The sequence below is a fragment of the Pseudorca crassidens genome, chromosome 1 (genome assembly GCF_039906515.1).
Source record: "Pseudorca crassidens isolate mPseCra1 chromosome 1, mPseCra1.hap1, whole genome shotgun sequence".
In the NCBI taxonomy this organism is placed as follows: domain Eukaryota; kingdom Metazoa; phylum Chordata; class Mammalia; order Artiodactyla; family Delphinidae; genus Pseudorca; species Pseudorca crassidens.
The window spans coordinates 101,456,648-101,470,498 of NC_090296.1; the positions used below are offsets into that span (position 1 = coordinate 101,456,648).

General features: G+C 37.3%; 1 protein-coding gene across 4 annotated transcripts in view; it reads right to left on the reverse strand.

Annotated features, from left to right (window-relative positions):
- Positions 1 to 453: 453 nt before the first annotated feature.
- The window catches only part of MYO5A (myosin VA), a 183,665-nt gene continuing 170,267 nt past the window's right edge, over positions 454 to 13,851 (reverse strand). For all 4 annotated transcript variants that reach the window (XM_067747313.1, XM_067747305.1, XM_067747294.1 and 1 more), the window contains 3 exons: positions 12,511 to 12,685; positions 6,931 to 7,011; positions 454 to 6,638 (listed from right to left, as the gene is read on the reverse strand). In XM_067747313.1, coding sequence (XP_067603414.1) covers positions 6,486 to 6,638; positions 6,931 to 7,011; positions 12,511 to 12,685 — 409 coding nt within the window. In that variant the 3' untranslated portion in view covers positions 454 to 6,485. The remainder of the gene's footprint in view (positions 6,639 to 6,930; positions 7,012 to 12,510; positions 12,686 to 13,851) is intronic.

Sequence of the window (13,851 nt, forward strand, 5' to 3'; positions counted from 1 at the left end):
AGTATTCTGGGATTTTCCAGCTATTTTTGTGTCACTGATTTCTAGTTTAATTCTATTCTTTTAAATTTTAAAGGTGTGTTTTATAGTCCCAAATGTGATCTACGTTGGTGTATGTGCTGTGGGTTTATTTATAAGACACTAACAAAAATCCTTTATATCCATATCTTTATTTGAACAATTTTCTATAATATCTAGGAGAATACAGCATTAGTGATGCACATTTACTAAGTACAACATTAGACAACTACAAATTTAGAGCATAAATGTCAATCTGATATTGTTTTGGTTTTCGTCTTAGCACTAGGTGATATCTGGTGAAAACCCATGTTTCAAAGGCTTTTGTTGATATGAGGTGTATTATTAACTTATTCTTTAAAATTCCATGTGAGATATGCTGGGGTAGGTTTAGTTTAAAAGTAGTATTGGTTGATAATGCGTTTCACTTCTCAGTACTTTTGCTTTGTTTTTTTTTTTTTTTTTTGGTGGTACGCGGGCCTCTCACTGTTGTGGCCTCTTCCGTTGTGGAGCACAGGCTCCGGACGCGCAGGCTCAGCGGCCATGGCTCACGGGCCCAGCCGCTCCGCGGCATCTGGGATCTTCCCGGACCGGGGCACAAACCCGCGTCCCCTGCATTGGCAGGTGGACTCTCAACCACTGCACCACCAGGGAAGCCCTACTTTTGATTTTTAATGGATGACTATTTTACCTAAGAACTTTTCAAACATTAACTATATCATGTTTTTCTATGTAGATCAGAGTAGAATTTCTTTTCCAGATCCAACAAGGGAAAACATTTGAAAAACTGCAATGGGCAATGTTCAATGTCATTGTAGTTAAAAGGCATATCCATTTCACAGTAAGTTAACAATTAAAGTTAGTAATCAAAATACAATATATTAAATGTCATAAGCTCATTTCTGTGCAACACTGTTAGAGCAATTTAAATTTTCCAAGGACACATGAAAATCAACCTAACTCCAGTGTTCCACAAAAATACATAACTAGGAATCATAAATTATAACACACATACCCACATTTAAAGGAAAAATTCAGCATATGTTGGATAAAATTAAATGGCTCATGTAGAGAGCCTGAAATGTCGACCAAGTTTTTATAACATATGACAATATTTAAAACTACTGACTCTGAAAAATGCCATGAAAATGTACTGACCTACCAAGCACTGAATTGCACATACCAGATTCAACTCAAAAAACATTTTTTCTTTCAAATATTTCAAGAAACATTACAATACTAAGGAAATGTTAGTCATTTTCAGACATCTTAATGAATCTAATAACACCCATTAAATTGAGCTAATGAACATTTTAGCTAAACCAAATTATAAAATTAAAAAAAATGTATAAAATGCATTTTGGCAGATATTTTACATAGTGCTTTTCAGTTCCTGATCTATTGAGAAATCTACTGTAACCTCAGGTTCACTTAATTTAGGGTAATACTGAATACAATGAATTAGAATTTATAGCACTTTTTCCTGTTTTCACTCCATCTTTGATATGGGTAAAGAGTTCTCAAAATTTTTTTTAATGAATGTCCATGAAAGATTTTACAGTTATACCTTTTAGCTTTACTAAGCACAGGTCAGTTCAGTGGAAAACAAGCCATTTAAATATTACCAAGAATCTAACTTATCTCTATATTTCTTCCATATATTCATTTGCTTAAGTGTAACACAGAGCCCCCTAACCTCAGGAAACACTCTCTCAGACCACATTTCATTGGCTCTGAGATTGCTGCTGCCTCACAGTTCTAATACCTGTTTGGAAATGAGAGAAAAGAAAGGAAGGAGAAGTAACAGGAAGGGAGGGTCATGCAGAAAGGGAACGAAGGAAGAAAGGAGGCCACACCCACCCAAACCCTCACAACACCTTGAGAAACAGGGCAAGATATCCTTTCCAGGCAAGACATCCCCTTACAGAGGAGAAGTTCCAGAGAACTTAAGGCAGCTCTAGGAGGGAAGGGAGCAGGGGTTAAGGCGGCCCTCACAGCACAGCCTGAGAAGAAATCACAATGCACTTACCCATACACTGAGCTTCTCTAACACACATGCACACAGCACACCTCTTGGCTCCAAAGCCAACACTGGAAGCATGCACACACCGTCATGTTCAACTACACACTGACTTATGTATGGCCTGCCTGGGAGACAGCCCTCAGAAGGGACCCAGGGGCTTGGCCTGCAGCTGCAGGTTCTCTGCAGGCTGCACAGCTCACCTGGTGGCTCTGACAGTGACTCTGAGGTCTGTGTGTTGAGAGCGACTTCCTCTTTCCTTTTGGGAGGCTCTCACCGCTTCTGGTCAGGCTGGGAGAGCTTGCTACTAATTAATGACCAAAACAGAGTACTGTACCCTCCAGGGGGGCACTGATTCATTACAAAAGCCAAACCTAGTTATAGCAGGTAACTACGACAAAGAGGAAACCACAAGGCACCCCAACTGATTAGCACCAAGAACTTGGTACCCATCATTTCCTCACCTCCCATATGCCAGTTGCCAACTCTGATAAGGAAAAGGAGCACCTCTTGCTGGACTGGGGCACCCCACAGGTACCAGGAGGAACAGAATGGAACCTCAGGACTTTCTAAAGTCTCCTGCCCCGCATGTGCCCTCAGTGCCACTGCTGCATATGGGAAGACAGCACAGCTGGAGGGCTGAGTGACCTCAGGCAAGTCACTGCCCTTATCTCTCTCTCAAATTATCATCAGCTAAGGACTGTACTAGCTGCCCTTCTACCTTCTAGGGCTGCTGTGAGGACACAATGAGGTAACAGAGAAAGGCTGAAGTGAAGCATAGCCAGACACGAGGTACTGTCTCTACATTACCTTTCACCAGGAGAACTGAAGGGCCACACATGACATTTTGCTTTCTGTTTTATTCTAAATAGTTGAAGATACTGAAGACTCTGTGTGTGTGTGTAAGAGAGAGAGAGAGAGAGAGAGAGAGAGAGAGAGAGAGAGAGAATATGAGGACATCTCAGGATGGTGCCAGATGCCCTTTTACCTAGGGTTACCAGGGAAGTCATTTCTCACAACAATCACTATACTGAAATTCTAATAAAATATTTTCACGGCCTCCGCCACTGTTATTAAAAGATTTGATCTATATTATACATAATCACTTACTCAGAAAGAGACAACTCTCAATTATCCATTAAAATGAAGGAAATAATAAAGTAAATGACACAAACTGGCCCGAATCCCCAAATCTCCTATCAGTTGGCTTTGGAATATATATTGTTGTACTTTTGCAATTGATGAAAGAAGTGTCAGGTGCATTTTCACAGCTTCCAAAGGAATAATGAAGCTACACTTCATGGAGTTTACCCCATACTCATCTTTCCCCTTCATTATAGTTACTCTCAGGCAGAGCAAAGCCATAACCTAAGAAAAGCTACAAGAAGGAAAACTACTTCTAAGTTTTCAGCTTTGCTTTCCAAGGTGTGAGCTGAGTTTCTCTGTACAGTGAGTGGGGAGGAGACTATTGAGAAGGGGCTATTAAAACAATGAACTGTTGCTTTCTCAAATAATTCTTTCTTTGAATTCCTATTGTATGTCATAGAGGAATTATGAAAAAGCAAATTAGTGATAATGCTAAAGATCGTACTGCAGAGAAGTGAGAACAGCAAGAACTCATGCAAAGAGTGGCCTGAAGGGAAGCCCCCAGGCAGGCCAGTGGGGCAACTGAGGACTGCCTTCACCCACAGCCTTCAAAAGAGTCAGAGCAGGTGAGTGGACAGGCGATGGGACACAGGATGTGGCTGAAGGAAGGGACAGAGTGAGCAGATAAATGAGTGGGTGGACGGACTGGAGGGCTGGTGCAGGTGTGTTTGAAGCTGGGTGAGAAAGTGTGGATGGACAAAGGGAAAGGTGAGCAGTCCTCAGAGGCCAAGGATACCCACAGTCAGCAGAATATTTCTGCATCCTCAAGAAAGTAGGACACAGAATGACTTACCAGGACTTGGGGTTCCCTGGTTGTAAGGTATTTGTGTTATGACTAAAGATCTTCAGACCACTAAGAGAAATTAATTCAGATCCGCTTCTGGGGTTCTAGATAGGCCTTGGAGGAAGTTGGAGCCCTGAAATATCATAATCTTTGTGTGGCCATCCCTGAACAGGAAAGACTCTGGCCCAGGTGTGGAACAGAGGCTCCAGCACTTTGCAGCAGAAAGATGGAAGACAGGAGAGAGAGAAAGGCCCAGACAAGACATGCTTCGGGATATGAGCTGTCTGCAGGAAAGATAAAGGGCTGCAGTGGCAGTGGAAGCTAGAGCGTGATCCTGAAGACCTGACAAGACTCAGGGTGTGTACGGGACATGCTACACAGGACTGAGCTGGGAAAGGGCCTGGGAGGATTTCTAGGTCTGACGGGGAGAGCCTACAATCATGGTGGCATTTTTTGGAGCATCTCTCCCACCCAAGTCCCATCTATGTTCTTAAGACTCTGACAGATTCAGTACTAACCACGTGGTTTCAACAGTTCATTGAAAACCACACTGACAACCAGGGAAAATAGAGAAAATCGGATTGAGTTAGTATTTTTCTTGGTTTTGCAAATGAATAAATGTATCCAAACTGAATACAGCAGTGCACAATTCAATAAAAACTACCTAAACTCATTAACTTTGAAAAAGTATGTACATAAATCATGTACATTTAAGAAAGATTACAGCTACACAAACCTGGGATTTTACATTTTATTAATCCCTCAAAATTAACAGGCACCAAACACTAGTCTTTCCATTAGAGGGTAACCTTACTGAGTACCTGCATCTCATTTCTCTGTGGTTCAGGTACGGCGAGGAGAGAACTTCAGATGTGGAAGGGACCTTAAGAACCAGCTGTCTAACACTCTCACTGAATAAATGAGGAATTTGAGGCCCAAATAAGTTAACAGACAGAATTTATCTTTTAATAGCAATATTTATCACTGATTTGAAAATGTTTTACTTGCATTTATAATATTGCACATATTTTAATAAGATGTCTTTTTTATAGATCTAATAGTTAATTTATATAAATCTATGATTGTAATTCAGAACCAAAGTTTCTAAAGAAAGCTAAGAATTTGTTTTTGCACAACCTGAAACATTTATTGTATAAGATTTGTAGGAAAAATGGAGACTACGTTTAATTAGAATTTCAGAATGAAAACATATAGAATCTGGGTCTTATTAAACCAAATCCTCTGTAAAATTCAGCAATCTCCTTATACTTTTATATAGGTCAATGTATTTCTAATATGATGCTCTTTAAAGTATCTAGTGGCATTGAGAACATTTATAGAAGTTGCAAAGCCTAAAAAATGGAATCATAATTATTTATTATATACTTTCTTTTGCATAATTTATAAAATAATTAAGATTTCAAGACCTAAATCATGAATATTCTGACAATCCTCTCTAGATATTGACTGACATTAATTCTTAATAAATTAAGAAGAAAGAAAACCTGTCAAGGTTGAAAATATGCACTGCAGGAAGCAGATCTGATAACTAAAAATAGGTCACTTCACAGAACACTGTACCCTGATGTGATATGCGCCCAGGGAAAATCAATGAGCACATCAATGTAACACATCCTGAATAAAGGACATCAACATCAATAGCCACTTTGCCTAATCCTATCCCTAAATGTCAAACATTGTGTCATATTACTACATGACTTCCCAGTGTCTGCTACTTGTGCAGGTGAATCTGTAGCTATGTGCACATAATCCAGTTAAAACTGATCTGATTGAACTGTAAACAGAGTTGATAAAAGAGAAGCTTATTATTGTAGTGCCTAATATGAATATCGCTTACATTTTAAAGAACATAGTATGTAGCAGCAATTTAAAATGCTCAGTAAACTATGGTACAAACGGACTTCCATGCTCTATAGGAAACCAACATTCTCTTAGTATCTCTACATCATAGTGACACATAGAAGGGAGCTACTTGGCCAGTTACTTTACATATTGCCAGTTTATTTCTTTGTTCCAGTTGGACAGTAGCAACATAATTGATTCCTAAACTGGTATGATATGTACTCAGTGATGATTTTTCTTTCAATTCTTCTGGTTAGCACACAGGAGGTTCCTTATTGGTACCTTTCTAACAACAGCTCATATTCATATCTGGAATTTAGGTTTTTGATATCATTTAGATGCAGTGATAAGGATTTAAAATAAATGCTGGCAGCTGAAGACACATTTTTTTCCTTCCTTCCATCATTCACCTGCACATCAACTGCAGATACCTAACTGATCAAGGATGAGTGTTGTTAAAAGGTAACACAGCACAAAGGAGCCTATCTTTCTTTCCAAGATGATGAAAAGTATTCTAGGGGGAGTTCCAGTCAATAACCCCTTGTTTGGGAGATAATAAGTACTATCTCTTTTAAAATGTGTTTTCAGTACCTCACTTGAAATAATGGGTTATTTCAGGCAAGTATTGTATTGTCACTATTTTCCTTGATATCATTTTCAGACCCGTGATATGAATCCCAGGCCGAGGCTGGCTGGAATCTGGATGGTTTCTAGTGCAAGGGAAGATGGGTTAAAAGGAAAGGTGACAGGAAAGATGTGTTTAGCATCCATGAGCAGCTGAGGAGAGTCTTTCCTGTCTCGTAAACGCATCTGAGAAGATTAAAAAAAGAAAAACAAAAAAACAGAGCATCAATTCTTTGAATCTATAAAGATTTTTTTTGACAAAATTCTACCCAAAATCCTCAACTAATGAAGAATATTTATATTTGTTTTAAAATCACTTCATTTTTCCAATAAGGTGTTATCAAGAAAGTTAATGCACTATAAAAATGAGATAAAATAATTATAATAAAAACTGCATTACCCTTCCATAAATTATAAAATTTCCATTCAAACGACTGTGTTGGTGAATCACAGCAAAAGAAAGCCTGGGAGATCTTACCTGTATAGTACGAATAAATGACACAGAGACTCTTTCTTCAAACTCGTTAACTGGAGTATACAAATTCAACACTTTGACAATCTGGGAGAAATAAGATGATCAAAGTCTTCAGCATATTATCAAATACATACATGCTGGGTACCTGTTATCTGGAAAACTAAAAGGATCTCTGCATACAGTTTTCAGTTCTACTCAGGGCTTGGTTAGGGCAAGAGGGGAGAGGGAGTGGTTCTGAAGGCACATTTACCTTTATTAGCTGAATTTTTAAAATAAGAATGTATTAATGTAATATTTTACACTTTAAGAAGCAACATAAATTTGAAAAAACATGAAAAATAAAAGTGCTCCCACCTGCATGCTCTCAATCTCTCAAAGTAACAATAGTTAACAGTGTCCTGTGTATTCAGCTAGTTACTTTCTATATGTATTCTATGTGTAATCTATGTAAGATTTCTATGTTTTGAGATAAGTGATGAACATTAAAAAATCCAAGAGTCAGCACAGAAATAACTAGGCAAAAGAAAAGTGGGTATGTTTATGCCTATGCCTTGCCTCATGCTGTGGCCATTGTTCTCAAATGCCCCTCCCATCTTTTCATTTCCTTAAATTCAATGCACAGCTAAATAAGACTTTCCCTGAATGATCAGTTATTGCCCCTCAGCACCATTTTGGAATCCTCCCTCTAGCTAATTAGTGCTGAGGGCTTAACTATCTCCCAATGGGCCAGCACCAGCCCTGGCCTCCCCTGAGCCCTGTGGCGAGCCGTGCCATAAGCTGGCCCTGCCAAAAAATGGGCAGCAGAAACCAAAGGAAACAGGGTGGGGCAGCCAACCACGCCAGGGGCCAGCCCCACCCACCACTAAGCCAACAGTAGTTCAGCCCTGCCACAACAGAAGGGCCTACACAGCCCACATAGGGGGTACCCCTAGACATACAGCTCTGGTGACCAGAGGGCAGCATGCTTCTGAGCCCCATAGGATGTTTCCTGCATAAGGCCACTTCTTTAAGATCGGGAAATGTATATGACCTACTTAATACACAGAAAAAAGACAGCAAACTGGAAAAATGAGAAGACAGAGCAATATGTTCCAAACAAAGGAACGAGACATACCTCAGAAAAAGTACTAATAGAAGTGGAGTTGAGCAATCTACAAGGTTATGATTATAAAGATGCTCAGTGAACTCAGGAGAAGAAGGGATGAACATAGTGAGAACTTCAACAAAGAGTTAGAAAATATAAAGAAGAACCAAAAGAGCTGAAGAATACAACAGTAGACTAAATTATACAGAGGAATGGATCAGTGAGCTGGAAGACAATAGTGGAAATCACTGAAACTGAACAACAACAAAAAAAGAGTGAAAAAAAAATGAGGATGGTTTAAGAGACCTCTGGGACAACTTAAGTGCACTAATACTCACATTGTAGGGGTTCCAGAAGGAGAAGACAGAGAGAAAGGGACAGAGAACTTATTTGAAGAAATAATAGCTGGGAAAGGAAACAGACATCCAGATCCAGTAAGCACAGAGTCTCAAACAAGGTCAACCCAAAGAGGTCCACACCAAGACAGATTATAATTAAAATGGCAAAAATTTAAGATAAAGAGAAAATCTTAAAAGCATCAAGAGAAAAGCAACTAGTTACATAAAAAGGAACTCCCATAACAACATCAGCAGAAATTTTGCAGGCCAGAAGGGTGTGGGGTGATATATTCAAAGTAATGAAAGGAAAAAACCTATAACCAAGAATATTCTACCTGGCAAGGTTATCATTCATATTTGAAGGAGAGATAAAGAGTTTTACAGACAAGCAAAAGCTAAAGGAGTTCAGCACCATCAAACTAGCTTTATGTTTATATTTTTATTTTTTTAATGGGACTTCTCTAAGTGGAAAAGAAAAGGCCACAACTAGAAATATGAAAAGGGAGGGAAGAGGAAAGTTTAAGAGATAAAAGCCTACGTCAAGAAACAAGAAAAATCTCAAATAAACAATTTAACCTTATACCTAAAGGAACTAGAAAAAGAAGAACAAACAAAATCCAAAGTTAGTAGAAGGAAAAAAAATCAGAATGGACATGAATGAAATAGAGACTACAAAAACAACAGAATAAAAATCAATGAAACTAAGAGCTGGTCCTTTGAAAAGATAAACAAAATTGATAAACTATTAGCCACATTTATCAAGACAAAAAGAGAGAGGGCCCAAATACATAAAATCAGAAATGAAAGAGAGAAGTTACAACTGACATCACAGAAATACAAACGATCGTAAGACATTATTATGAATAATTATATGCCAATAAAATGGACAACCTAGAAGAAATGGATAAGTTCCTAGAAATGTACAGTCTCCCAAGACTGAATCAGGAAGAAATAGAAAATATGGACAAATTACAAGTAATTAAATCAAATCAGTAATCAAAAAACTCCCAACAAACAAATGTCTAGGACTAGATGGCTTCACAGGGGAATTCTGCCAAATATAAGAGTTAACACCTGAATCTACCCATCTCAATCTATTCCAAAAGAACAGAAGAGAAAGGAAAACTTCTGAACTCATTCTGCGAGTCCACATCACCCTGATACCAAAACCAGACAAAAATACCACAAAAAAGGAAATTATAGGTCAGTATCACTGATGAACATAGTTGTAGAAATCCTCAACAAAATATCTGCCAATTGAATTTAACAGAACATTAAAAGAATCATACATCATGATCAAGTGGGAATTATCTCAGGGATGCAAGGATTTCACAATAACTACAAAACAATCAATGTGATACACCCCATTAGCAAATTGAAGAATGAAAATCATATGATCATCTCAACAGATGCAGAAAAAGCTTCTGACAAAACTCAACATCCATTTATGATAAAAACTCTCAACAAAGTGGGTATAGAGGGAACATACCTCAACATAATAAAACACATATATGACAAACCCACAGTCAACATCATACTCATGGTAAAATGGTGAAAGCATTTCCTCTAACAAAACAAGGATGCCCATTCTCACCACTTTTATTCAAAGTGGTATTGAAAATCCTAGCCACAGAAATTAGACAGGAAAAAAAAGTAAAAGGAATCCAAATTGAAATGGAAGAAGTAAAACTGTCACTGTTTGCAGATGACAGGAAACTGTATATAGAAAATCCTAAAGATGCCACCAAGAAACTATTAGAACCAATAAATGAATTCAGTAAAGTTGCAGGATACAAAATTAATATACAGACAACTTTTGCATTTCTATACACTAATAATAAATTATCAGAACACAATCCCATTTATAATTGTACCAAAAAGAATAAAATACCTAGGAATAAATCTAAACAAGGAAGTGAAAGACCTGAACTTGGAAAACTATAAGACATTGATAAAAGAAAGTACAGGTGACACAAACCAATAGAAAGATATACCGGGCTCATAAAGTGGAAGAATTAATATGGTTAAAATGACCATATTACCCAAGGCAACTACATATTCAATGTAATCTCTATCAAAATACCAAAAGCATTTTTCAAAGAACAAATAATTCTAAAATTTGTATGGAAACACAAAAAACTGAGTAGCCAAAGCAATCTTGAGAAAGAAGTACTAATACAAAGCTAGAGGTATCATGCTCCCTGATTTCAAACCATACTAAAAAGCTACAGTAATCAAAATAGTATGGTACTGGCACAAAAACTGACACATAGATTGATGGAAAAGGAAAGAGAACCCAGAAATAAACCTACTCTTTTACGGTCAATTAATCTACAGTAAGGGAGGCAAGAATATACAATGTGGAAAAGACAGTTTCTTCAGTAAACGGTGTTGTGAAAACTGGACAGCTATATGCAAAAGAATCAAACTAGACCATTTTTTCATACCACTTAGAAAAATAAACTCAAAATGGATTAAGGACTTAAATTTAAGACCTTAAACTCTTAGAAGAAAATACAAGCAGTACATTTTTGACACTGGTCTTAGCAATATTTTTTTGATCTGTCTCCTCAGGCAAGAGAAACAAAAGCAAAAATAAACAAATGGGACCACATCAAACTAAAAAACTTTTGCACAGTGAAAGAAATTATCCACAAAATGAAAAAGCAGCCTACTGAATGGAAGAACATATTTGCAAACAATATATCTAATAAGGGGTTAATATCCAAAATATACAAAGAATTCATATAACTCAAATCAAAAAAACAAATGGCCTGATTAAAAAATGGGCAGAGGACCTCAACAGACATTTTTCCAAAGAAGACATACTGATGGGCAACAGGCAAATGAAAAAATGCTCAACATCACTAATCACCAGAGAAATACGAATCAAAACCACAATGAAGTACTACCTCATACTAGTCAGAATGGCTATTATCTAAAAGACAACAAATAGTAAGTGTCGGTGAGGAGGTGGAGAAAAGGGAATCCTCATGCACTGCTGGTGGGAATGTAAATTGGTGCAGCCACTATGGAAAACAGTATGGAGGTTGCTCAAAAAATTAAAAATACAACTATGATACAACCCAGCAATTCCACTTCTGGGTATTTTTCCAAAGACAACAAAAACACTAGTTTGAAAAGATATATGCACCCCTCTGTTCACTGCAGCATTATTTACAATAGCCAAGATATGGAAGCAATCTAAGTGTCTGTAGACAGACAAATGGATAAAGAAGACTGGTGTACACACACACACACACACACACAAAGAATATCACTTAGTCATAAAAAAGAATGAAATATTGCCATTTGCAACATTATGAATGGACTTTGCAGACATTATGCTAAGTGAAATAAGTCAGACAATGACAAATATTATAAGAGCTCACTTATATGTGGAATCCAAAAAACAAAACAAAGAAACCAAAAAAATGAAAATATACTCACAGATACAGAGAACAAATGGGTGGTTGCCAGAGGGGAGGGGCATGGGGTATTAAAATAAGTGAAGGGGGTTAAGAGGTACAAACCTCCAGTTATAAAATAAATAAATAAAGCATGTGGATATAATCTACAATATAAGGAATATGGTTAATAATATTGTAATAACTTTGTATGGGGACATATGATTGCTAGACTTATCTTGGTTATCATTTTATAATGTATGGAAATGTCAAATCACTGTGTAGTATACCTGAAACTAACATCATATTATACATCAGCTATATTTCAATTAAAAAAACACAATTATTTGTCTTAAAATAGAGAAGTCTAAAGAATCATTCAATTATTAAATAATACGGAAAATTCTTTTATGGAGTACAAACTCCATAGAATGTGTAGAATGTACACCCCCACGAAAACAGGGACTTTGTTTTGTTCATGGTTTTATCTTAGTGGCTAGAACATTATACAGAACAGTGTAGAGAGTGGATAAATAAGTACTGAATGTTGAATGTGCAGGACTGTGACTAGTACTGAAATATACTTTGTGGTAAAATCTCCCTTCTTCAAGATCTACAATGTTGATATATATCATCTCTGACACAGATGAAGTCAGCTCAGAGACAAAAGCAATAGCTAGAAGCCTTCTTTACTTCCCTAAATGTCACCGTTGATGAATGTTAACTTGTTTTATAATAGGGAAAATCGCCTTACCTGGGCAGTAGTTAAAGCATTGCACATGGAACAAATGGCTTCTGCATCATCATCTGTTTTCTTTTTCACTTGCAAAAGCTGAGCAGCCTGAATGAGAGGTTCCAGGGTTTCCTTAGCCCCACTGTTCATCAGATTCTTGTCACGCAGCCATTCTTCTAGTTGACTGACATTGTACCTATGCCAGAAAAAGGGAGGTGATGCAAATTTACTGAATGTTACCATAAATGTCTTAATTTTTCTGTGCATGGCTTTGTCAGGAATTTCAGTGAAATTCTGTTTTTTTAAATCATTAGCTGTGCTTAAAAATTTATTACTATACATAATCAGGAGGTTTATAATCATAATTATATAAGAGTAGGTATAATTCTAGAGACTATAATTCTCTTTAATGGGAGATAGAAATGTAGCCATTACAGCAAGTTATGAAATAAGATGTGCTAAAAACCAAAATAGAACACATAATATGGCTGTGTCCTTATTAAAGAGCCAAGCAGAAAACATTTTATAGCTTCTTACAACTTGAGAGGTGAGAATTGATAATCCTTTAAGTACTCTCTCTTCCTTAAGTCAGACTCCAAGCTAGTAGACATAATAACAAGACCCCCACATAGACCCTGTGCTCCGGCCCTCTTTAGGGAAGAGTCTGGGTGATGGAGGTAGTGGCCTGAGGAAGCTCAGGGATGAAGGCGAGAAGGGCAAGTGGGGGCCATGGGAAGAGACAAAGACCCAAAATATGAAGAGAGACATAGAAACTACACAGATGCGAGGTTTTAAGAGGTGGCCAACCAAGTGATAGTGGTTCGCAAATGAGATAAATGGACCCACAGTCAGGACTTAGTAATCAGGCAAAGAGGGGCTTCATAGGTATGAACAGAACTTGCAGAAAAATAAATTCTACGACCTGAGTAGAAAGCATTATCTTCTTACCACTACCTACAGTGGATGTGAGTAATGGAAAATTTGAAAAGAAAGCCAATGCTTCCTGAGATTAACTACAGGCTTTCATAGGAGAAATCCTTTTTCCCCCTCTTGGTGAATTTTCTAGCTGTTTTAAAATAAATTATTTGAAAAAAAGTCCATTATGCTAATAAGGTTATGCTGAGGAGCAGCTGGACAAAATTGAGCACAGCTTTCCTTAAAATAGAGAGGGGCGTATTTCAAACATCAGTAAAAGATCTATTAGACATGTTCTTGTTGCCATAGGTACAAAACAGTATTTTGTCAAAATAAATTTATAAGAGCAATCAAACATTAGCAATCTTCATTATAGTTTGATATAAAGCACACACAAAAGGAGAGGAAGCAGCTATCTCATCTTTATGTAGTTTTCATCATCTCCCC